The sequence below is a fragment of the Oratosquilla oratoria genome, chromosome 1 (genome assembly GCF_046742065.1).
Source record: "Oratosquilla oratoria isolate Oo_2021 chromosome 1, ASM4674206v1, whole genome shotgun sequence".
In the NCBI taxonomy this organism is placed as follows: Eukaryota; Metazoa; Arthropoda; class Malacostraca; order Stomatopoda; family Squillidae; genus Oratosquilla; species Oratosquilla oratoria.
Window position 1 is genome coordinate 126,356,041 of NC_134777.1, and position 22,384 is coordinate 126,378,424.

General features: G+C 45.1%; 1 protein-coding gene across 7 annotated transcripts in view; it reads left to right on the forward strand.

The window, feature by feature from the left end:
* The window catches only part of gem (transcription factor CP2 like gemini), a 56,682-nt gene that overhangs the window by 23,463 nt on the left and 10,835 nt on the right, over nt 1-22,384 (forward strand). For 4 of the 7 annotated variants that reach the window (XM_076187178.1, XM_076187151.1, XM_076187169.1 and 1 more), the window contains 7 exons: nt 2,288-2,359; nt 2,544-2,618; nt 2,848-2,958; nt 3,511-3,632; nt 9,580-9,655; nt 10,984-11,186; nt 20,292-20,484. In XM_076187178.1, the coding sequence (XP_076043293.1) occupies nt 2,288-2,359; nt 2,544-2,618; nt 2,848-2,958; nt 3,511-3,632; nt 9,580-9,655; nt 10,984-11,186; nt 20,292-20,484 (852 nt within the window). Of the gene's footprint in view, nt 1-2,287; nt 2,360-2,543; nt 2,619-2,847; nt 2,959-3,510; nt 3,633-9,579; nt 9,656-10,967; nt 11,187-20,291; nt 20,485-20,587; nt 21,168-22,384 lie in introns of those variants that run through there. The other 3 variants (XM_076187197.1, XR_012966507.1, XM_076187160.1) reach the window with 3 other exon arrangements.

The following is a 22,384-nucleotide window of genomic DNA, read 5'->3' on the forward strand; positions in this document are numbered from 1 at the left end:
GTTGGAGGCTAGAGTAGGAAATGAGCCAGTGGATGGAGTAACAGGGAAGTACGGATTACCAGGAAACAACATCAGTAGAGGGAATAATGTTGGAGATATAAATTTAAAGAGAAATGATGAACTTATATAGAGGAGGAAAAGTATTCTGCCACCATGTTTCTCATTCATGTCATAACAGGTGACTAAATGGGACAAAGTGAGGAGACTAGGGATCCTCCACTGTATTTTACTCCTATGAAAAGTCAAGGCATAAGAGGGTCTGGGGACACTTCCGCCAGAGCAACAATGCCTCCATGTCAACCTCGTCATATGCTTTCTCCAGATCCATAAAAGCCAATTCTTACCTCCTGCCCCCCCCCCCCCCAAAAAAAATTTATCCACATGTCCTCTCCTTTAACCTCTTCAATACGAGTCATTCTTTCACGCAGCATCAGGTGCCTAATGTATGATCCATCACATTACTTGTGTTATATAAAGTCACTGCTGTAATGCTTGTTCTCTTTCACTCTGAGTAATAATAAACGCAGACAATGTGATCAAACCAGTTTACAGAATTCAGAGGTGACTTAGCTACAGGTACAAAATAAATATAATCAAGATGCCGATGGCAGAATCCTCGTATACCCATTATACAAGCATTCCTCCAATCCTCTGGCACATTTCCCTCCCCTAGGCACACACTAAACACACTAGCCAGTTCACTATAACTATCTCACCCTTTTTCAGACACTATATGCTCCTGTCAGAAAATGAGTTACAAGGAGCAGTCTCTCTCTCCCTTGCCTGTCACCCTCCTCACCACACTCTCAAACTGAAGCTCAGCCTACAGCCCTCCCTTTCAATTTGGTTTTACACAATGCTATAGTTTGTGCACTCCTAGGAGTCCATTCACATGCCCCCCCCATCTCTCTCTCTCTCTCTCTCTCTCTCTCTCTCTCTCTCATATCTCTCCTCTCCCTCCTGTCTCTCCTCTACTGACTCCTCACCATCCTCTCCCACTCTCCTGTATCTCCTTGCTCTCTCTCTTCTCTCTCCTTCCCCTCTCTCTCCTCACTCTCTCTCTTTGCTCTCTCCTTGCTCTCCCTTCACTCTCTCGTCTTGCTCTCTCTAGCATAGAAGTAGTAAAAGATTGGTTCAAGGGAAGAGGATAAGGGAGGGACAGCAGTAATATAAAAGTATTATCATTCGTTTATGAGTCTAGCTTTTAAAATCTAGTATAGAGGAATGGAGTGTGGCTTTAACCTGTAGAGATTCAAACATACACAGATACACAAATATTATTTTAGATAATTATCTTATTGTCTTTACTTTTAGGAATGTGCCCTGTGGGGCTACAAGGAGAAGGATGCCTAGTCCCAATCCCCGTCCCTTTCTTCTCGCCTCTTACGATCCAAGTGGGAATACTTGGTGGCAGTATTCTTTTCCCCCACCACAGGGAATTCCCCCACCACAGAAAAAGAAATACTCAGAGAAATGGTACAGGACAGCAACAAGGGGTTGGGGGACAGCATAACGGAGGGACAGTCGTAGTATAAAAGTGTCATCATTTCTCTATGAACAGAGTTTTCCTCTATCATAGACAAAATGATGTGTGGCTCTGGTCCGTAGGGGCACCCCATATAGACCCTAAAGTATCGACTGCATGCTACTTTAGTATTAGGATGGTTTGGACACATGGAAAGAATGAGTGAAGAAAGACTAGTAAAGGAGGTATGGAAGGCAGATGTGGAGAGAGTGAACATGAGGGGACGTCCTAGGATGAGATGGATGGATGGGGTGAAGGGGGGTTTGGGGAAGAGGGGAATGTCTGTTGAGGAAGGACGGGAGAGGACAGAAGACAGGAGTGAATGGAGAATGGTTGTATATGGAAGATGTTGTGATGCATGAGGTGGAATGGACGGGGGATGGGGGGGTGAGGTAGTGTGTGTGAGCAAAAATTTTGACGCAGCCCGAAGGGATTTCTCCCCGTCTTCTCCTTTATATGGGGGGACGGAGAGGGGGGTCGCCGATTTAATGAAGCGGCCTTGCTGTGGATGTGCTGTGTCTTGCGACACTGCTTCTGACCCAGGGCAGTGGACAGGGTGCAGGGATGACCCGTCATCTAGGAGGTGCTAAGATGGGAGGGAGGGTGGAGGGGTGTGGAGTGTTTTCGGGGATGGAATGGGTGGGAATGATTTTATGCCTTTTCCTGTTTTGGCTACCTCCCTAGTAAAGGGGAAAAAGCCTTGGTATATGTATGTATCTTATTGTTATTTCAATAATTGTTTTATTCATTCTTTTCCCACAGTTAAATTGCATAAGCACCGAATTCACTCCGAAAAAGCATGGGGGTGAGAAGGGTGTGCCATTCCGGATTCAAGTAAGAATATCCTATTATTATTGTGGATTTAGTTATTATTTGTAACAATTATCATACTCTTAAAGGTAGTTATCACATAACTTTATTTGTTTATTTATTTATTTTATTTTTTGTTTATTTGATTTTTTATTTTTTTTATTTTTTTATATATTTATTTTTTTATTTCTTACTTTATTTTTTTCAGGTTGAGACCTACTGCCAGACAGAAACAACCATGGAGAGATTACATGTTTGTGCATGTCAAGTTAAAGTCTTTAAGGTAGGAAGGTCTTAAAATTTTTAACATACCTCTCTTTATTTCTTTCCTGCAGCCTTTTGAATCCTACCTCATGCATTCAGCCTCCGCTTTAGCAATTTTCACGGGATATAATTCTAAATCCTTTTTGACATGTTTTATAGATATATCATAACTAGATTATGACTAAAATGTATTCAACTGAGTTTTCTCAGATGTCCCATGTTAATGACATGTTCTCTATGTTTCATAGCTGAAAGGAGCCGACAGAAAGCACAAACAAGACCGTGAGAGAATAATGAAAAGACCACCAGCAGAACAAGAAAAATTTCAGCGTTCCTATGACTGCACAATACTCTCAGAGGTAATTATTAGGGGATATTGCTCCAGCTTTTGTTTACATTATAAATTTCTTACCGCAACCTACAGGATGAGTTTGAATTTCTTCTTTAGTTTCATTTAGCATATTCAGTACAAAGGCATACTTTGTGCTTTTGAAGTTAGATTAATCCTTGGACCTGGTGATAAGGACAACTGACGATTCCCATAGGTTCTGTGTGCTTTTGTTCAGCATGAGGGCAGTCTTTAGACAGAGTAGATTCTTGATCAAGCAAGACCTTGCTTCATCATGAGTCTGCTCTACAGGCAAAGTAATCATTCTGAAATGGCCAGAACAAAAGCAACAAAAATTGTTGTTGGGTCAAGGATTAATTATAGTTGTGTTCAGTATAATAGATCTCAAATCAGTATCACTCCATCCTTTTATACAAGGAAATCATTCAGAAATAGCCAAAACAAATTAAAGAAATATTCCAGCATGTTGAAATGGTTAATTTGTGAAACATAATTAATAATGTGTTGCCTGTACAAGATGTTAGCATCCCACTTGATCCACATACCTTCACTTGACTGACAGATGGATTTGTCTCTTCAGCTCATCTCAGCAGATTCCATATATGTGCCAAGTGATTCCCATAGTAGTGTGCCTGTCACTACTCAGCCTTTGACACCTGTGTCCCAAAGCCCACCAGTGGACAAGTGAGTAAATGTTGTCACTATTCAGACACTTGACATTGGAAGCAGAGATATACATAGATTTCTACATGGAATATCATCATTCAGAGTACCATCTCTCTGATAAATAGAATCATCTGGCGTTAGCAAAAAGTTAAAGTAATGAGCTCCTTAGTCTGAAGTGTTTAATTTATTTCATACTCTTAGTACTTGGTACCAACACATCCATCTTTCTTCTCACAAACATACTGCATATCTTCTTCCCTTTTACTCTGATCTGTACCACATCCTCACACATTAAAAGACCCAAACCTTAGGATGCTGGTTGGAAAACTCCTCCCTTGCCCTCTTATGCCTTTGAATTTTATAGGAATGTCCCCTATGGGGCTACAGGGAGAAGGATGCCTAGTCCTATTCCATCCTGTTTTTGTCGCCTTTTACAACTCAAGTGAAATATTTGGTGGCAGTATTCTTTTCCCCCATCACAGGGTTTGTCTTATCTTATCTTAGCACCTCCTGGATGACGGGTCATCCCTGCACCTTGTCCACTGCCCTGGGTCAGAAGCAGTGTCGCAAGACACAGCACATCCACAGCAAGGCCGCTTCATTAAATCGGCGATCCCCCCTCTCCGTCCCCCCATTGCATAAAAGGAGAGGACAGGGAGAAATCCCTTCGGGCTGTGTCAAATTTTGCTCACACATACTACCTCACCCCCCATCCCCCTGCCCATTCCACCTCATGCAATCACAACATCATCCATATACAACCATTCTCCATTCACCCCTGTCTTCTGTCCTCTCCTGTCCTTCCTCAACAGATATTCCCCTCTTCCCCAAAGCCCCCTTCACCCTATCCATCCACCTCATCCTAGGACATCCCCTCATGTTCACTCCCTCCACATCTGCCTTCCATACCTCTTTTACTAGTCTTTCTTCACTCATTCTTTCCATGTTTCCAAACCATCCTAATATTCTTTCATCAACCCTATCTCCCAGCTCCTTTTCCACCCCTGTTCTCCTCCTCACCTCCTCATTTCTCACTCTATCTAGCCTAGTAACCCCCATCATACTTCTCAGACACCTCATCTCAAACACATTCAAACTCCTTCTCTCTTCTTCTCTTATGTTCCATGTTTCTGCCCCATACAGTGCTGTTGGCACAATCACTCCTTCATACAGTCTCCTCTTAGCATCCATTCCCAAATGTCTATTCCTCATTACACTCTTTAATCCACCAAGGCATTTATTTGCTTCTCTCAATCTACATTCTACCTCCACCTTCACTCCACCTTTTCCTGCCACATTTGCACCCAAGTATCTAAAACTATCCACTTCCTCCAGTCGCTCTCCCTTAATGCTCACTTCCAGGAGGTGCTAAGATAAGAGGGAGGGTGGAGGGGTGTGGAGTGTATTCAGGGATGGAATGAGTGGAAATTATTTTATGCCTTTCCCTTTTTGGGCTACCTATCTTGTAAGGGGGAAAAAGCCTTGGTATATGTATGTATGTATGTATGTACAGGGTTTGGCAAAATGAGAAAATTAATATTTAGAGAAATGGTACAGGACAGTAACAAGAGTAGGGGGACAGCATAATGGAGGGATAGTCACAGTATATTAAAGTATCATCATTTCTCTATGAATAGAGACTTCCTCTACCACAGACAAAATGATGTGTGGCTCTGATCTGTAGGGGTGCCCTATATAGACCCTAAAGTATCAGCTGCAAGCTACTGAGTAGCATTTAACCCCTACACTAACATGCAGCTAATACCACAGATGGGGGTATTGAGTAAGAGGGAAGAGATAAGCAGTTTGTGAGAAGAAAGATGAATGTGTTGGCATTAAGTGAAACTCAAGTGAAAGAGAGGGGTGAGTTTGAATTTGGGAGGGTCTCAGGAGTGAAGAGAGGATAAGGGAGAGAAGGGGTGGCTATACTAGTAAGTGAAGAGTTAGGTAAGTATGTGGTGGGTGATGGAGGTTTCTTCAGGGTTAATGTGAATGAAGATGAAACTGGGGAGATGTGGGTTTTTGTAAGTGCATATGGGCCTGGTAGTGAGAAGAATATAGAGGAAAGGGAGGTGTTTTGGATAGATTTAAATGAGTGTATAGAGAGTTTAGGGAGAAATGTCAATGTAGTGGTATTGGGAGACCTTAATGCTAGGGTAGGATATGAACCAGTAGACGGAGTAGTTGGGAAGTGTGGAGTGCCAGGAAATTTTTGTAGTGGAGAGTTGATGGTGGAGAGGGTATCTAGAGAGCTGATGATAGCAAATACAATGTTTAGGAAGAAAGTCAAGCATAAGTACACATGGGAGAGGGTGGTGGATGGAAGGGTGGTAGATAGGGCATTGATGGACTATACAGTAGTAACCAGGAGAATAGTAGGAAGAGTTAAGGATGTACATGTTCTAAGGGGAGAGAGTGGGGGAATATCGGATCATTTTTCTGTGGAAGGTAAGTTGAGAGTGGAAGATAGATGGAGAAAGAGGAAAAGGACAGAAAATAGAGGTGTGTACAAATCGACAGAAAATAGAGGTGTGTACAAATCGACAACTGAGAATGTTCTGAAATATGCAGTTGTGAATGAAGATTTCTTACGATGATTTTTCTTCGTTTTAACCGGTTTAAAAGTATATTCAAAAGCGTAATTTATAGCAACCTATTGCAAATTGAGCGGCTTTGGTTTGCTGAATATTTGAGCTTTCGTATGGAATTGAGTGTTTAGAGGCTAGTTTGTCTGCACGGTAGGGTTTCTGTAGTGGTTTGGAGCGAGTCTGGGCGAGGTGTCCAGCTGTTGAGGGTGGCTTCCGGCAGCCTGTGTTTGTATATGTATTAAACTAGTTGTATTATACGGGAAGGGAGCTATGCTCGTGTTGACCCGTCTTTGTATCTCTCAGCATCAAGTTTTTTCTTAAAATCTTGAATAGTGTTTGCATACACTGTTTCTTTGTCTAATTTGTTCCAAGTATCTATCACTCTGTGTGGGAAGCTGTTTTTCAAGATCTTTTCTGTAATTATCTTTTTTTAGTTTCTTTTCGTGTGTGTTGGTGTGTGTGTGTGTGAAGACCTTATCTCTTTTGGTCGATGGGGTCGTGCTTTGTAGGAAACCTGTTCAACAAGGGTCCGTGACCTATTGTGACCTCATTTAAGGGGAAAAGGGCTCTGGTGTTGTTTCAAGAAGGAATTTCTCGGTGGTCTGCAGTCAGTAGTGACCCCTTTAAAGGAAAACTAAGGGGGGGTTGTGACCCCTTTGTAGGAAAACTAGGGGGGTTGGGGGTTGGAGGTTCACGGGAGGAGGGGATGATGGTTGAGGATGGGGTGTGTGATTTAGGGGTCTCGGTCCTCAATAACCCTGTTCATCGTGGGTCCGTGAGATTTCTGGACCTTATTGACCGTGTTGAAGAAGTGTTATTTACATTATTATAGTTTTTTATTTATTTATTATTATTATGATTTTTTTTTGTATCCGACCTAGATATGGACCAAAAGGTCTCCTGTCGGCATGCTCCGCCTTTTTAATCCTTGGGTCTTCAGAAGGTGATATAAAAGTAACCTGCTGAAATGAGAAATAAAAGGACTACAAGAAGAAGCTGAGAGAAGAGTGGGAGGTAGTGAAGGATAGAGTAGAACTAGGAGTGGAAGAGGAATGAGGATGGTTCAAGGAGGGAGTCACAAAGTATGCAATGATGGTGTGTGGATCAAGGAGGACGTGAGAAAATATAGGGAAGAGTAGTGAGTGGTGGATGAGGAAGCAAAGAAGGGTGTAGAAGAGAAGAAGTGAGCATTTACAGATTGTTTATAAAATAGGATGAGAGAATCATATGAGAGGTACAAAGAAAAGAGAAGTAAAGCATAAGATAAAGGAAGCAAATAAGAGAGCAGATGTGAAATGGAGTAAGAGTAGGACAGAAAATTTTGAAAGTAATAAAGAGATGTTTTGGAAAGAACTTAAGAGTGGAAGAGGAGGCAAATCAAGTAGAAAAGAAAAGGTAAAAGGTGCAAATGGAGAGATGATAATGGAAGAGATGCCAGTAAGAGGAAGATGGGTAGAGTATTTTAGGGAGTTGCTAAATGTGAAGGAGGATAGGGAGGAAAAGGTAGTTGCAATGGGAAGTGCTAAGAAAGTGACAGTGATGAGTGAGGAAAATGGAGGAGAAATAAAGAAAGATGAAGTGAAGGCATTTGTAAAGATGATGAGAGCAAGTAAGGCACCTGGGTTGGATAGGTGTCATGCAGAGTATCTAAAAAAAAAAAAAAGGAAGTACAGTGATGGTGGACTGGCTGGTGAGGTTATTTAATGTTTGTTTAAGAGAGGGTAGAGTGCCTAAGGACTGGAGTGCCTGTATAGTTCCACTTTACAGGAGGGTTTTGATTGAGAGGATTAGGAGAGGAACAGAGGGAGTAATTGGTGAGGAAAAGTGTAGGTTTAGGACAGGTAGGGGTTGCATGGATCAGATTTTTGTGGTAAGAGATATGTGAGAAAGCTTTAGTAAAAGTTTTTCATTTCTTTTGCCATTATAGATTTGGAAAATGCCTATGACAGGGTAGACAGGAAGGGACTGTGGGAGGTATTGTAAATATATGGGATAGGAGGAAAGCTGTTAAGAGTTTTTACAAGAGTAATAGAGCCTGTGTTAGAGTCAGAAGTGAAGAGAGTGAGTGATTGGAGGTAATGGTAGGACTTCACTAAGGATGTGTTGTGTCACCTTGGCTGTTCAATTTATTCATGGAGGGGGATGGTGCAAGATGTAAATGTAAGGGGTAATGGGTAGGGAATTGGAGATGGTTAAAGAAAAGGAGAAAAGTGGGAGATAAGCCAGTTGTTGTTTGCTGACAACACTGCACTTGTAGCAGGATCAGAGGAGGGATTGAGGAAGTTAGTGACAGAGTTTGGGAAGGTGTGCAAAAGAAGGAAGTTGAAGATAAATGTGGGCAAAATTAAGGTGGTGAGATGTACAAGGGGAGAAAGTGGCAGCAGATTGGAAGTGAGTATTAAGGGAGAGAGACTGGAAGTGGATTGTTTTAGATACTTGGGTGCAAGTGTGGTGGGAAACGGAGGAGTGGAGGTGGAGGTAGAATGTAGATTGAGAGAACCAAGTAAATGCCTAAAGGATTAAGAAGTGTAATGAGAAATGGACATTTGGGAATGGATGCTAAGAGGAGATTGTATGAAGGAGTGATTATGCTGACAGCACTGTATGGGGCAGAAACATGAAACATAAGAGAAGAAGAGAAGGAATTTGAATGTGTTTGAGATGGTGCCTGAGAAGTATGAAAGGTGTTACTAGGCTGGATAGATTGAGAAATGAGGAGGAGAATGGGGATGGAAAGAGAGTTAGAAGATAGAGTCATTGAAATAGTATTGGGATGGTTTGGACACATTGAAAGAATGGGTGAAGAAAGATTATTAAAAGCGGTATGGAAGGCAGAGGTGGAAGGAGCGAACATGAGGGGGTGACCTAGGAAGAGATGGATGGATGGGGTAAAAGGGGCATTGAGAAAGAGGAGAATGTCTGTTGAGGGAGGACAGAAGATAGGGGTGAATGGAGAATTGTTGTGTATGGATGATGATGTGATGCATGAGGGGGAGTAGGTGTGGGATGGGGGGTGAGGGAGTAGATGTGAGAAATAAATTGACGCAGCCTGAAGGGATTTTCTCCCTTTTTTCTCCTTTTCTGCATGAGGGGACAGAGAGGGGGGGTCGCTGATTTAATGAAGCAGCCTTGCTGTGACTTGCGACACTGATTATGACTCAGGGATGTGGGCAAGGATGCAAGAATGACCCGTCATCCAGAAGGAGCCAAGATAAAAGGGAGGAGGGCTGGAGTATGTGGGGTTGGAATGGGTGGGGGTGGATTTTGTGCCTTTGTTTTTTGGCTACCTCCCTTGTAATGGGGAAAAAGCCTTTGGTATATTTATGGTGTATGTATAACAATTTAACAGCTTATTGGATCTTTCTAATCTTTTACAGGAAATTAAGTGGGGCATCATCTTTTACTCCACCAGTAGTTGAAAATGGCGTGACCAATAATTTCCTGGAGAGAAGTGTAAGTCATTTCTTTTGTATTTATAAAAATTCTGAGAATATTTACCCAGGAGGATTAGCATTGTTTTTGTCAGTTTTAGTTATGTGTGAGTAGGGGCAGGTGTGCTTTGGAATGCCTTGTGTTTAAGACTTTTTGTTGTGTTTAATGAGTTTAATTTTTGACATGGGACAGTCACCATTAATTTTTTATATATCAGTGACAATGTGTCAGTGAATGAAGAAGTGATAATATATCACACTGTCCATGAGGTGACCAATATGGTGCAAAACATTTGTATGTAGAGGGGCATGAATTTGTATTTTATATCACATTGATTCTCAAAATTTTTAATTTTGCACACTCCCATAATTTTTTTTTTTTTTTTTTTTTTTTTTTTTTTTTTTTTTTTTTTTCCACCTCATTATTGAAAACTGAAAACAAATGGGTATTAGATGAGGGTGGGTGCATACATGCCTTGGCTGGCTACCTCCTTTATAAGGGGGAAGAACTGTTTTGGTATATAGATAGAAATTCATAACTTATATTGTTAGATATGTTTTAAGTTGGAAGTTGAATGATAAAACAGCACCATCTAGAACTTTAAAAACTGGATGCCTATCTAATTATAGTCCATGACAGGGCCACAGCCAAAAGTATAATTGGGAATGGCCAATGTGACTAACCACAAGAAATATAAAGATATAGTGCACTTCACCATGTTTGTTGATATATTGTTAAGTTGTCCATCATGCCAATGATGTTTTATTACTTAAAAATTAAAAACATAATTTCAATGTTTAACTTGTATCACATAATCAAAAAAGGTTCAACAAGGAACCATCAGATGCCACTCAAGGTATTATGACAAGTTATATCTCTTAAGTGCTGTGCATTTGTGATATCTGTTCATTAAAAAATTATATTAGTAAATATTTGTCATCAGAACAATGATGAATGTTGAATAATGCAATGGATTTATGCATTGTATTGTCACATACCATATACACCCTATGCATCTAAGGTGTAGGTGAAGTTTTGTGGTATATTGACCAAATCCCCCCCCAACACTCCCCTGACTGTGTCACAGGTCATTAAGAAATATTCACAACAGTTTCCACCCCCTGAGGGATGTGTGATTCCCTGAGAACTATTGTTACATTTTCTTCAGTTAGAAACAAAAAATAAAATAAAAATAAATAAATAAATAAATCAAAAGTGATGATGAATCATCATCATCAGTTTTTAGCCAATGCTAACATGTAGTAGAAATTATTGATTTAAGCAAATGTAGATTTTAGAATTTATACCATGATTGCTGTGACCCACAATATAGTTGGAGTGTCTTGCAGTCCTCCCAAAGCAGTGCTGCTCTGACCACCGATGCCAGCGCCCACCAGACCCAAGCATGGCTCCTGAACAACCGGTTCTCAAAACATATTGCCACCTTTGTCAACTACGCTGGAGCTGACATCATGAGACTGTCCAGGGGAGATTTGATTGAGATCTGTGGTTTGGCAGATGGAATCCGGTTGTACAATGCTCTTCATGCAAGGTGAGTTTATTGTAATGAATATCATCATTATTCACACATCCCGTTCTTTGACTTAACAGACTAAAGGAGAGGAAAATATTGGTCTGAATAATACATATACATACACCAAGGCTTTTTCCCCCTTCCAAGGGAGGTAGCCAAAAAGGGAAAGGCATAAAAACACTCCCACCCATTTCATCCCTACATACACTCCACACCCCTCCCACCCTCCCTCTCATCTGAATAATACAATAAATTAAACAAATTTAAAGTAAGTTTATATCAGACATCCAAGGTTATTTAATTTCAGACTTAGCAAGGATTATGAAGATAGATATTTCATATGCCACAATCATGAGGAAGGGGCTCAGAAATTTATTCTAAGTCACTGGGTTTTCTCCATTGCCTCAGAAATCCATTAAATGTACATATATACCAAAAAAGGTCTTCAATTTCTTCACTTTTCACACTCATATTCAACCTGCCTCACTATCACCCATTGCATCTATTCTCACTTTACTTTTTCCCACATTTGCTCTCAACTCTCACAACCATTCCAGCCTTTCTTCAGAATCAACCATAAATGTACTGTTATCCACAAATAACTACTGGTTCATCCTCTGTGACCCTCCATTGTTACCCACCACCTCCAAATTCCTGTCTAGCACACTTACAATTACCTCCTCTTTCACTCCACCTATCATAGTGTGATGTTGTCCTGAGATAGGAGAGACATTAAATAGGGTTTAATGTGTATGTAGTGGTTGTGTGCCTTGACTCAGCTACCCCCTTTTAAAGGGGAAAAGGCCTTTGTTATGTGTACATATGAGTACCACCCCATCTGCACACATACACATTCAATAACCACTGTGACATCACACAACCCTGAAGCTGTCTCACTCTCATCTCAGATCACTGTCTCATTTCCTTACCCCCACACATCCCCTCTACTCACATCAAAACATTTGACCTGACACATATACCAAAAGCTTTTTCCCCCCTTACAAGGGATGTAGCCAAAAAACAAAGGCATAAAATCCATTCCCACCCATTCCAGCCTCACATACTCCACTCCCATCCACCTATCTACCTCCCTCCCTCTCTGCATCAGAAACAGTGTTGCAGGACACAGCACATCCACAGCAAGGCTGCTTCATTAAATTGGTGACTCCCTTTCTCCATCCCCTCATGCAGAAGAGAAGACAGGGAGAAATCCCTTCAGGCTGCATCAAATTATTTTTTCACACACAATCCCTCACCCCCCCATCCCACACCCACTACTTTTCATGTTTTTGGTATATGTGTTGGGTCAAATGTTTTAATGTGAATAGAGGATGTGTGGGGGTAAAAGAATACTGCCCACAAGTATTTCCATTTGAGTCATATAAGGTGACCAGAAACAAGATGGGGATAGGACTAGGCATCCTTCTCCCTGTAGCCCCAAAGGGGACATTCCTATTAAAAAAAAATATATATATATATATATATATGTATGTATGCGGAAAAACCACCAAGGAAAAAGAAAAACTGATGACCAAGCGCTTTCGTCTATTCAGACATCCTCAGGGTACATAGAAAAGAAAAAGTACACAAGAATATATACAAAGAGTATGAGGTCAGGGAGGGAACCAGGAGAGGTTGCGAGGATCTAATGTCAACCTGACCCGTTCGCGGCAGCGGACGTTTGGGCTACTACTTTGTTCCGAAGAATACAAACTCTTCGGTACTCCTTACCCAAGGATACGCGGCGCGTTTCTACCGCTAACACTGTGTGTGCTTGAAAACACCTCACTCCGAGGGTCTGGGCAACCATTATCCTCAGTAAGGGGCCCTCCTGGGGCAAGGGGGGCCCCCCTCCCCCCGCAAGGGTAGGAGGGTAGAAGCTCCATTGTCTAAGCGGTAGCGATCGAGTCAACATCTCTCACAGTCCGGCTAACACTGAAGTCCAGTTCGGGGACCGTTTCCCCGCTCCCGTGCTTGTATCAGGAAATTAATTTCCTGCGCCAATCCCGACATCGTTCGATTATCTCGAACGCAATCGGCATCGGCCTTCTACACCCTTCCAACGGCGTCCTTTGTGTGGAACGTCCTGCATCGCCGCCTTCCCCCTGCTTGGAAGCGCTTGAGACCCCTGTCCTCCCTTTATCCCTCTCTTTAATCTCCACCGGGTATTCTCCGCTTCTCTGTAAGTATGGAATCTGGTCCTAGTGTTGTTGTTCGCGATAGCATGTGTGCCTTCGCCCGTGGTGAATTTCGCTGCCGGGCTCTTCTCCCCCTGACAACTGTGGACCCACACTCTTGGTGTATCCATTGTCGGAATCTGGAATGTTCCCCTTCATCCCCGTGTACTACGTGCGCTCAATGGGGTGATAAGCAGTGGTCCGCGTATTTTCATGCTCACCGGAAGGTGCAGCCACGGGTCAAAATACGCGGGCAAGGCAGATGGCTTCCCCCCTCACCCGACACAAAGAGAAGGCATGCTACGTCGGCGGAGGACGCGGGCAGTTGTCTCCCCCCTCCTAAGCGTAGTAAACGGAAAGGTTGTACAATAGCCGCCCCGAGTCAGTCTCAGGCTAAATTGTCTCCTGTTCCTGCCGAAAGGGGGGCTAGTTTCGACGGGCACGCGCTTTTGGCCCCCGCGAACTACCCCCCGGGTACGAGCTTTTTCCCGGATGCGTCCGCTGGCCCCGCGATGCTACCCGGCAGCTCCACCCCCCCACGGACAAAGGAACCGAGTTCGGAGATTCGGAGCGCGTCAGCCTCTTCTCCTTCTCGGGTGACCCCCAGTCCCACCCCTTCCACCTCTCGTCAGACGAGCCGGGTCATCACCGGAACCCTTTCTATGCCCGGTGGGCAGGAAGCCCGAGGTGTACCCACACGAGCGTTCGTCGTAGGTGACTCAGCTTCGTCCAGAGGAGGCAGTCTCCCCCTGGCGTCTCCCGGACCATCCGCACCCAGGCGGGACCCTCCAAGAGGACATTCCCCGGACCTCCTCCCCACTCTCTGTTCACTCGTCACTACGTTGAAGGAACAGATGGAGGCCCAACGGGAATTTTTCCGCGCTTCTCAAGCGCGGTTCGTGCACCGCACGGAAGCTCGTGAGGAGTCTCCGCCCCCAAGGGCCCCCCTCGACCAGCTTCCACTTGCTCAGCCCCCCCCTGAACCCATCAGTGACGAGGATGGTAGCGTGCGGTTCCTCTCTGCCCGTGCCGACCCCTCCTACGCCGACGACGATGTCCACAGCGCCGTAGGAGGGGGGCCACGCTCCCTTCCCCTCCCGTTTCCCAGTCGGAATCCTCGATGGTGGTCCCACCTTCCTTCTCGGACGTCCTCGCGAGGGTTCGGAGGGCGAATCGACTGGGCCCCCCGAAAGAAGAGGAAGCCACATTCGAGTCTGACATCTTCATGACGGCCAACTCTCAGAAAGCCCAGCCTACTCCCCTCCACCTTCCATGGAGTACGCAGACGGCAAGAGCCATGGCCCAGGCCTCCGACACTCTCGCAACAAGGACGACCGAGAAGGCGCGTTGGCTTCCGGTCCCATTGGAACACCAGAAGCGCTTCTACACCCCATCGGGGTCAACCCTCAGAGCAGCCTCGATCCCGGCGAGGTTACCAGAGCTGGTTAAGGCGGACGCCGAGTCGCTGCGCAGACGAAACGTCCTCCTCTCCGGCAGGGAAGTCAGCGACCACATTCATTCACTGGCTCTGTCCCTGGCGGTGAACTCCTGGCTAGAACGCCTCCTTGCCTCGGCGAGGGAGTTCTTACCCGAACTACAACCCCAGGAAGAATGCGACCTCCAGGCTTTTTTGGCAAGCGCGAGCAGAGCCCTGAAGCATCAGGCTTCCTGTCTCTCAACGTCCTGGGCCAACTTCGAGTCCCGCAGGAGAGACACCATCCTCGGGGACCCCAGTGACCCCCTCCTCAGGGAGATTTATGCTCCTTTGAGGAGGGCCCCCCCTGCTCACCCACACGCTGATTCCCCCGGATGTGGTGGACTCGGCAATCACTAGCACCAACCAGTTGCTACACAACAGAGCCATCGAGAGAACAGCCGTCTCTAGCTCGAGGCCAAGGACCACCCCCCCATCGACCCCTCGGTCCTTTCAGACGCAGAGGCAGCCTTTTCGTCTCCCTAAGCGGGAAGACGGGCCCCCTCCCCATTCGAAGTCCAAAGCCCAGACAGGAAAGCCCCGCCCCTTCCCCAATAGAGAACAGGGGCGCAAACATCATAGAGGCTCTGGACCCCAACGCAGGAAATTCTAGGAACTCGCCTGCCCTCCCGCACAGGATAGGAGGTTGCCTCTCTCTCTACTGGAGAGAATGGGAGGCTGCCGGGGCGGAGGACTGGACCATCCGGGTTATCAAGGCAGGCTATCGTCTTCCTTTTCACACCATCCCCAGCCTCTCCCCCTATCCCATCCAAGTCAGCAACTACCATCCGGACTCGGATCGCGGGCGGGCCCTAGTGGAGGAAATCTCCACTCTGCTCCAGAAAGGAGCACTCGAGGAAGTCTCAACTCCGGACCCGGGGTTCTACTCGAGGCTATTCCTAGTACCAAAGGCTACAGGGGGGTGGAGACCTGTCATCGATCTGTCTCCTCTCAACAAGTTCCTTTCCCTGACGAAGTTCCGGATGGACACCCCAGAGGCCGTGAGGGCGTCTATCAGGGAAGGGGACTTCATGGTGTCCCTGGACCTCCAGGATGCCTATTTCCAAATACCTGTCCATCCCTCATCCCGAAAATTCCTCCGCTTCGTCCACAAGGGCACCACTTTTCAATTCACCTGCCTATGCTTCGGCCTCTCCACAGCACCCCAAGTCTTCACCAGTGTTCAAACTCGTCTCAGCGTGGTCCCACTCCAGAGGGATTCGCCTACTCCGTTACCTGGACGATTGGCTGATCCTGGCACACTCCGCCCAGCTATGCCGCGACCACCTGGGGACGGTCCTAGCTTTCATCCGCAAATTGGGCTCCACGGTCAACCAGACGAAGTCAGATTTCATTCCAAGACAGAGAGTCACGTACCTGGGTATGGTTCTGGACTCTTCCCTCATGCAGGCATTCCCAGTAGAGAAGCGAATCCAGAATCTCTCTTCCCTCGTCGTGCAGGCACTATCGACCGGGTTCCTCACGGCCAAACAGTGCCAAGTCCTCCTGGGCCACATGGCCTCCGTCGAGAGGTTAATACCCAGGAGCAGACTGAGAATGCGACCCCTACAGTGGCTCCTCAAGTCCCAGTGGTCCCCGCTAAGGGGAAACACCCGTCAACACATCACCCTTACCGGAGAGGTCAAGCATTCTCTTCTCTGGTGGAAGGACCCGTGCAACCTGCTCGTGGGGATGCCCCTCGGCCCATCTCCCCCCGAAGTCCTCCTCTTCTCCGATGCCTCCAAGGAGGGCTGGGGGGCCCACCTCAACGACGATCACGTCAGCGGTTCCTGGTCCACGGTCGAGCGGACAGCCCATATCTACTGGCTAGAATTGAAAGCGGTACTGCTGGCTCTCCGTCACTTCTCAGGTCAAATCTCGGGGAAAGTTGTGGGCATCATGTCGGACAATTCCTCGGTAGTAGCCTACCTGAACAAGCAGGGGGGCACAGTCTCCCAGGACCTCTGCCATCTCACTATGGAGATCCTCCTATTAGCCGAGAACCTCCAAGTGACACTCAGAGCTCGCTACATCCCAGGGAAGAAGAATGTCTGGGCGGACCACCTCAGCAGAAGGAGTCAGGTAATCAGCACGGAGTGGTCCCTCCATCCGGAAGTGGCGACCTTCCTCATCAACAAATGGGGCTCCCCTCTGGTGGACCTTTTCACCACCAGATGGAACCACCAGCTCCCGGTGTATTTCAGCCCTCTCCCGGATCCGCTGGCAGCGGGAGAGGATGCTCTTCTGCAAAGCTGGGACAACCTCGACACCTACGCTTTCCCACCGTTTCCCTTGCTCCAAAAGGTGCTCCAGAGAGTACGAACCGCATCCAACCTTCGGATGACTTTGATCGCTCCCTGGTGGCCGGAAGCCCCATGGTTTCCAGACGCCCTCGAGCTAGCAGTGGAGGAGCCCCTGGCCCTTCAGGGAAGACCCGACCTTCTACATCAACCAGTCAACGGGGCCTGGCACAAGAACCCGTCAGCCCTGGCACTTCACGCGTTCAGACTATGGTCCGGATCCTCCTAGAGAAGGGTTTCCCCAAAGAAGTGGCAGAAGACATGTCCTCCCCTATTCGCTCTTCCTCAGCTGCCCTTTATCAAGGGAAGTGGAATGCTTTTGCAGAATGGTGCCACTCCCGAGCAATAGCCCCAGAGCAAGCCACCATTCCTCTGATTGCCTCCTTCTTCCACTTCCTCCGGAAGTCCAAGAAGATCTCCCTCTCGGCAGTGCAGGGCTATAGGGCAGCTCTTAATCAGGTGTTTTCTCTGAAGGGCATGGATCTAGCCCTGTCTCCAGAAATTTCCATGCTCTTCAGACATTTCAGAAAATCATGCCCCCCCAGGGAGATCACTTCTCCTCCATGGGATGTGGCATTAGTCCTCAACGCTCTGCGGGGCCCCCCTTACGAACCCCTCCGAGATGCTAATTTCAAGGACCTCACCTTGAAGACAGTCTTTCTCTTGGCCCTGGCGTCTTCCAAGAGGGTCGGGGAGTTGCATGCCATCTCTTATCGAGTCGCCCACTCGAAAGGATGGCAAGAGGTCTCCTTCACTTTTCTGCCCCAATTCGTTGCCAAAAACCAGGATCCGGCCAAAGCCGACCCTAGATTCTGGTCCTTTAGTATTCCTTCCTTGGACGACTTTGTAGGGGGCAAACATGCAGAAATGGTCCTATGCCCGGTACGTGCTATCCGGACCTACCTCAAGAGGACGAAGCATCTTAGACCAGACTTGCCAAGACTGTTCGTCTCTACCAGGGGTACACCCAAGCCCGTCACTAAGACTTCCATTTCTTACTGGATCAAGGAAGTCATCCGCAGGGCCTACGCCTCGAGCCCCACGGATTACCCTGGAGCAAAAGCTCATGACCTCAGGGCAATAGGACCCTCCCTAGTCTTCCGAAAGAATCGGTCAGTCAACCAGGTCCTTCAAGCAGGTATATGGAAGTCCCAGACTACGTTCACTTCCTTTTACCTCAAAGATGTCATGTGGGAATCCTTAGGGACCTTCTCTCTAGGCCCCATAGTGGGCCGCCCAAGAAGTCCTGAGATAACATACCCCGTACCAATGGCACACAGCCAACCCTGAAGCCTCATCCAAGTTCTGGATCGGCAACCACGGGGATACCTATCTCAAGTCCTTCTCATACTCCTACATTCCCTTACCTCACCGAGGGCTCTCAAGCATTCCAAGGGAATCAGTTCGAGCCCTACAAGGGGTACAAAGTGAGTATGCCCTGTCTGTCTCCACTCTGGGAACAGATCCAGGTGCCCTTCACAGTTTCGGGGAATGTATAAGGGTCTGGTCAACGTAGATCTTAGCACTCTACATTTTCTCCTTACGAGGGTTTCCCAGGCTAGACAAATAGTTCCTTCCCCCCTAAGTCCAAGTCTCCTTGGGTAAGGAGTACCGAAGAGTTTGTATTCTTCGGAACAAATGTAATTTTCGCAGGAAAATTAATTTTTCCCTGATACAAACCTGAGGTACTCCTTACCTCTAATGGCCCTCCTCATCCACCCCGCTAGTAGTTCCTTCTCCCTGGCCTGTCAACCCTCGTGACTAATTTCATACCTGGCTCAGACAATGGAGCTTCTACCCTCCTACCCTTGCGGGGGGAGGGGGGGCCCCCCTTGCCCCAGGAGGGCCCCTTACTGAGGATAATGGTTGCCCAGACCCTCGGAGTGAGGTGTTTTCAAGCACACACAGTGTTAGCGGTAGAAACGCGCCGCGTATCCTTGGGTAAGGAGTACCTCAGGTTTGTATCAGGGAAAAATTAATTTTCCTGCGAAAATTACATTTTTTCACAATAAAATTGTCTAATTTATACATACCATGACTTAAATTTAAGTTATTGACAAATGTATCTTTGATCAGACTGGATTCTATTATATTTCTCGTCAAATATGACTTATCTTTAACAATTTCTTTAGCACCCTCCCAATTTATACAATGATTAAAATCCCTTAGGTGAATAAATAAGGCATTAGAAATTTGCCCACTCTTGATGCTATACTGATGTTGTTTTAACCTTACTTTTAATTCTTTTCCAGTCTGACCAATATAGCATTTGTCGCAATTTTTACATGGAATTGAATATAAACATCCTTCTTCCTTATATGGAGAGTTTTTAATTAAAAGACTTTTAACTGTATTGGAGTTCTTAAATGCCACTTGAATGTTGAAAGTCTTAAGAATATGAGGTAGTTTGACGAAATTCTCGTTGAAAGGCAGTACAAGTAGGTTCTTTACATTAAAAGTTTTACTAGCTTTTTCCTCGTAGAAAGATTTCTTTGCCGATTTATAAGAAATCTCCACGAGGTGCTTAGGATATTTTAATTTTGAAGCTATGTTAGATATTCTTAAGAGTTCATCATCCAAAAACTCCGGACTGCAAATTCTATGGGCTCTCAGAAACATTGATGACAACACTGACATCTTTGTCCTGCAATGATGAGACGAATAAAAATGTACGTATGAAAGGACATTGGTGGGTTTTCTATAGACATCAAATTTAAAGGACCTTTCCTTTCTGTAAATCATTACATCAAGGAAAGGTAAATGATTATTTTCTTCTATTTCCATGGTAAATTTAATGGAAGGGACCAAGGCATTGAGTTTAGTTAAGAACAAAGTAGGATCATCATTTGCAGGCCAAATACATAAGATATCATCAATGTATCTGTACCATGTGACAAAATGGGGGAGAATCTTAGGTAATAATTTAGTTTAAAAAAATTCCATGTAAAGATTGCTAAGAACTGGAGAAAGTGGGTTACCCATAGCCATACCAAACTTTTGCTGGAAAAAATTACCGTCAAATACAAAATATGAGTCAACAATGCATAATTTAATGTATGTATGTATAATGTATCAGTGGCAAATTAACTATAGAGCCCCTCTGTCAAAACCAGGGGAAATTTGAAACCATTTTCCTTTCTTTTATTCTTTAAGATCTGTCATTAATTTGCAGAAGTGTCATACCACGACTGACACTGTATGTATGCCAAGAACATGAACAGCTCTACCATGCAGTTTACTTGGAGAATGTCACAGTCACAGAATTCACCCGGAAAGTGGCAGCAGCCATGAACCTAATACCAGAGAAGATTCATGACATTTATGTTCAGGGGCCTTCTGGAATCCATATTGTTGTCACTGATGAAGTAAGTTTTGTGGTCATGTTGTTGTTTATTGTTGAGGATGTATACGTGTAATACCATAAATTTGATTACTATTTAATATTTATGTTTTACCTATTAATTATAGGGGGGGTCGCCGATTAAATGAAGCGGCCTCGCTGTGGATGTACTGTGTCTTGCGACACTGCTTCTGACCCAGGGCGGTGGGCAGGGTGCAGGGATGACCCGTCATCCAGGAGGTGCTCAGATGAGAGGAAGGGTGGGAGGGGTGTGGAGTGTATTTAGGGATGAAATGGGTGGGAGTGTTTTTATGCCTTTCCCTTTTTGGCTACCTCCCTTGGAAGGGGGAAAAAGCCTTGGTATATGTATGTATGTATTAATTATATGCAACGTAAGGACTGGTGGTGTTAATCCTACTGTTATTTGACCAGGGTAATGTCGTCTTTGGTGTATATATTTTTATTTTAATTAAATCAGACTCTTAGCTTTTGAAATACCAGTTATTTACTCACTTATTTTTCCCCTTCAAATGGATAGACTCGGTAAGAACACTTACTCAACACAGAAATCTGGGATGAAATCCAGTATTACATTTAAACCTTTAGGGATAAAACACTTGTAGGAAACATTTGGTGTCATGCATGACTAAGAAGGTAAGGCACTTGACACAGCAGTGGGCAAGACGCATGAATGATCTGTCATCCAGGAGGAGCCAAGATAAAAGGGAGGGAGGGGGTAAATGGGAATGGAGTATGTGGGGATGGAATGGGTGGGAGTGGATTTTATGCCTTTATTTTTGGCTACCTCCCTTATAAGGGGGAAAAAGCAGTTGGTATATGTATGTATAAATAAATGAATAATAAGTGAGTAAATCAATGAAGTAAGTGGGTTGTTATGCTGTAGTGATCCTCCGGCCATAGTAAGATTATATTTATATGATACACACACAGGACTCTTTCCCTTCTGTAACCTAATCCACAGCTAACCAGTGGGCATTCATAGGCCACAACTGGGCTAACTCTATATCTAACCACAGTGTAATTTTGAGTTGGGGACGCTTGGCACCCTGTACTGAAACCTGCATGGGAAGGCATCAGGCTCAGAATCACCCAACACTAATTGCGTATTCACACAAAAATGCAACACTTCCCAAGCTCCGACCGAAATGTTAAATTTTTTTGCTACTATGATTTTATGATATTATAATTTTTAATTATTACAAATTTCAAGTCCAAAAGTGGGGAGCATGAGCAATAACCAACCTGCATGGGAAAGAGTGTGGCTCAGAATGATGCTTTTAAGTCTTCACCGGCTCAAACTCTACCAGGCCGCCATCTCATTACTCCCCCGGACAACGGCTTCACCCATCCAATCCCTTGTACTTAGTCAGCTATTCCAATTGAGTTACTATCAGGCATTCCCAATCGTCCACATTTCCCACACAATAGGACTACCCCATTTTTACCAGTTACTCACTCAAAAATGCGAACTTTTTGTCAATAAACAAATCTATAGTTTCATCTTCACAGCCTGAGACTATCTGCCCACAGCTTGGGGTACACTGCCTTTTTCCTGCTAAAACCTGGGAAACGGCATGCAAGCAGATTGGGAGAGGCCACATAGGGGTGCTATGTCCTACAGCCTACTTTTTATTAGATTCATGATGCGCCCCTAAACCTATAAACATCCATATACAATTAATAGAATCCAGAACCCCAGCATTACATACAATAGGGGAAGTCTGTTAAGGGCAGTCTAAAGTTTTTATATGAGTAGTTTCCTTTTTGCCTCTGTCCCCTGTGGTATAGGGAGGAGAGAATTCTGCCACCAAGTTCCCATGGGATTGCAAAAGGTTGCTAAATTCTGCTCTGTATAATATTATCTTAAGAGAAGTTAAGGCATAAGAGGGCGTGGGAGATTTCCA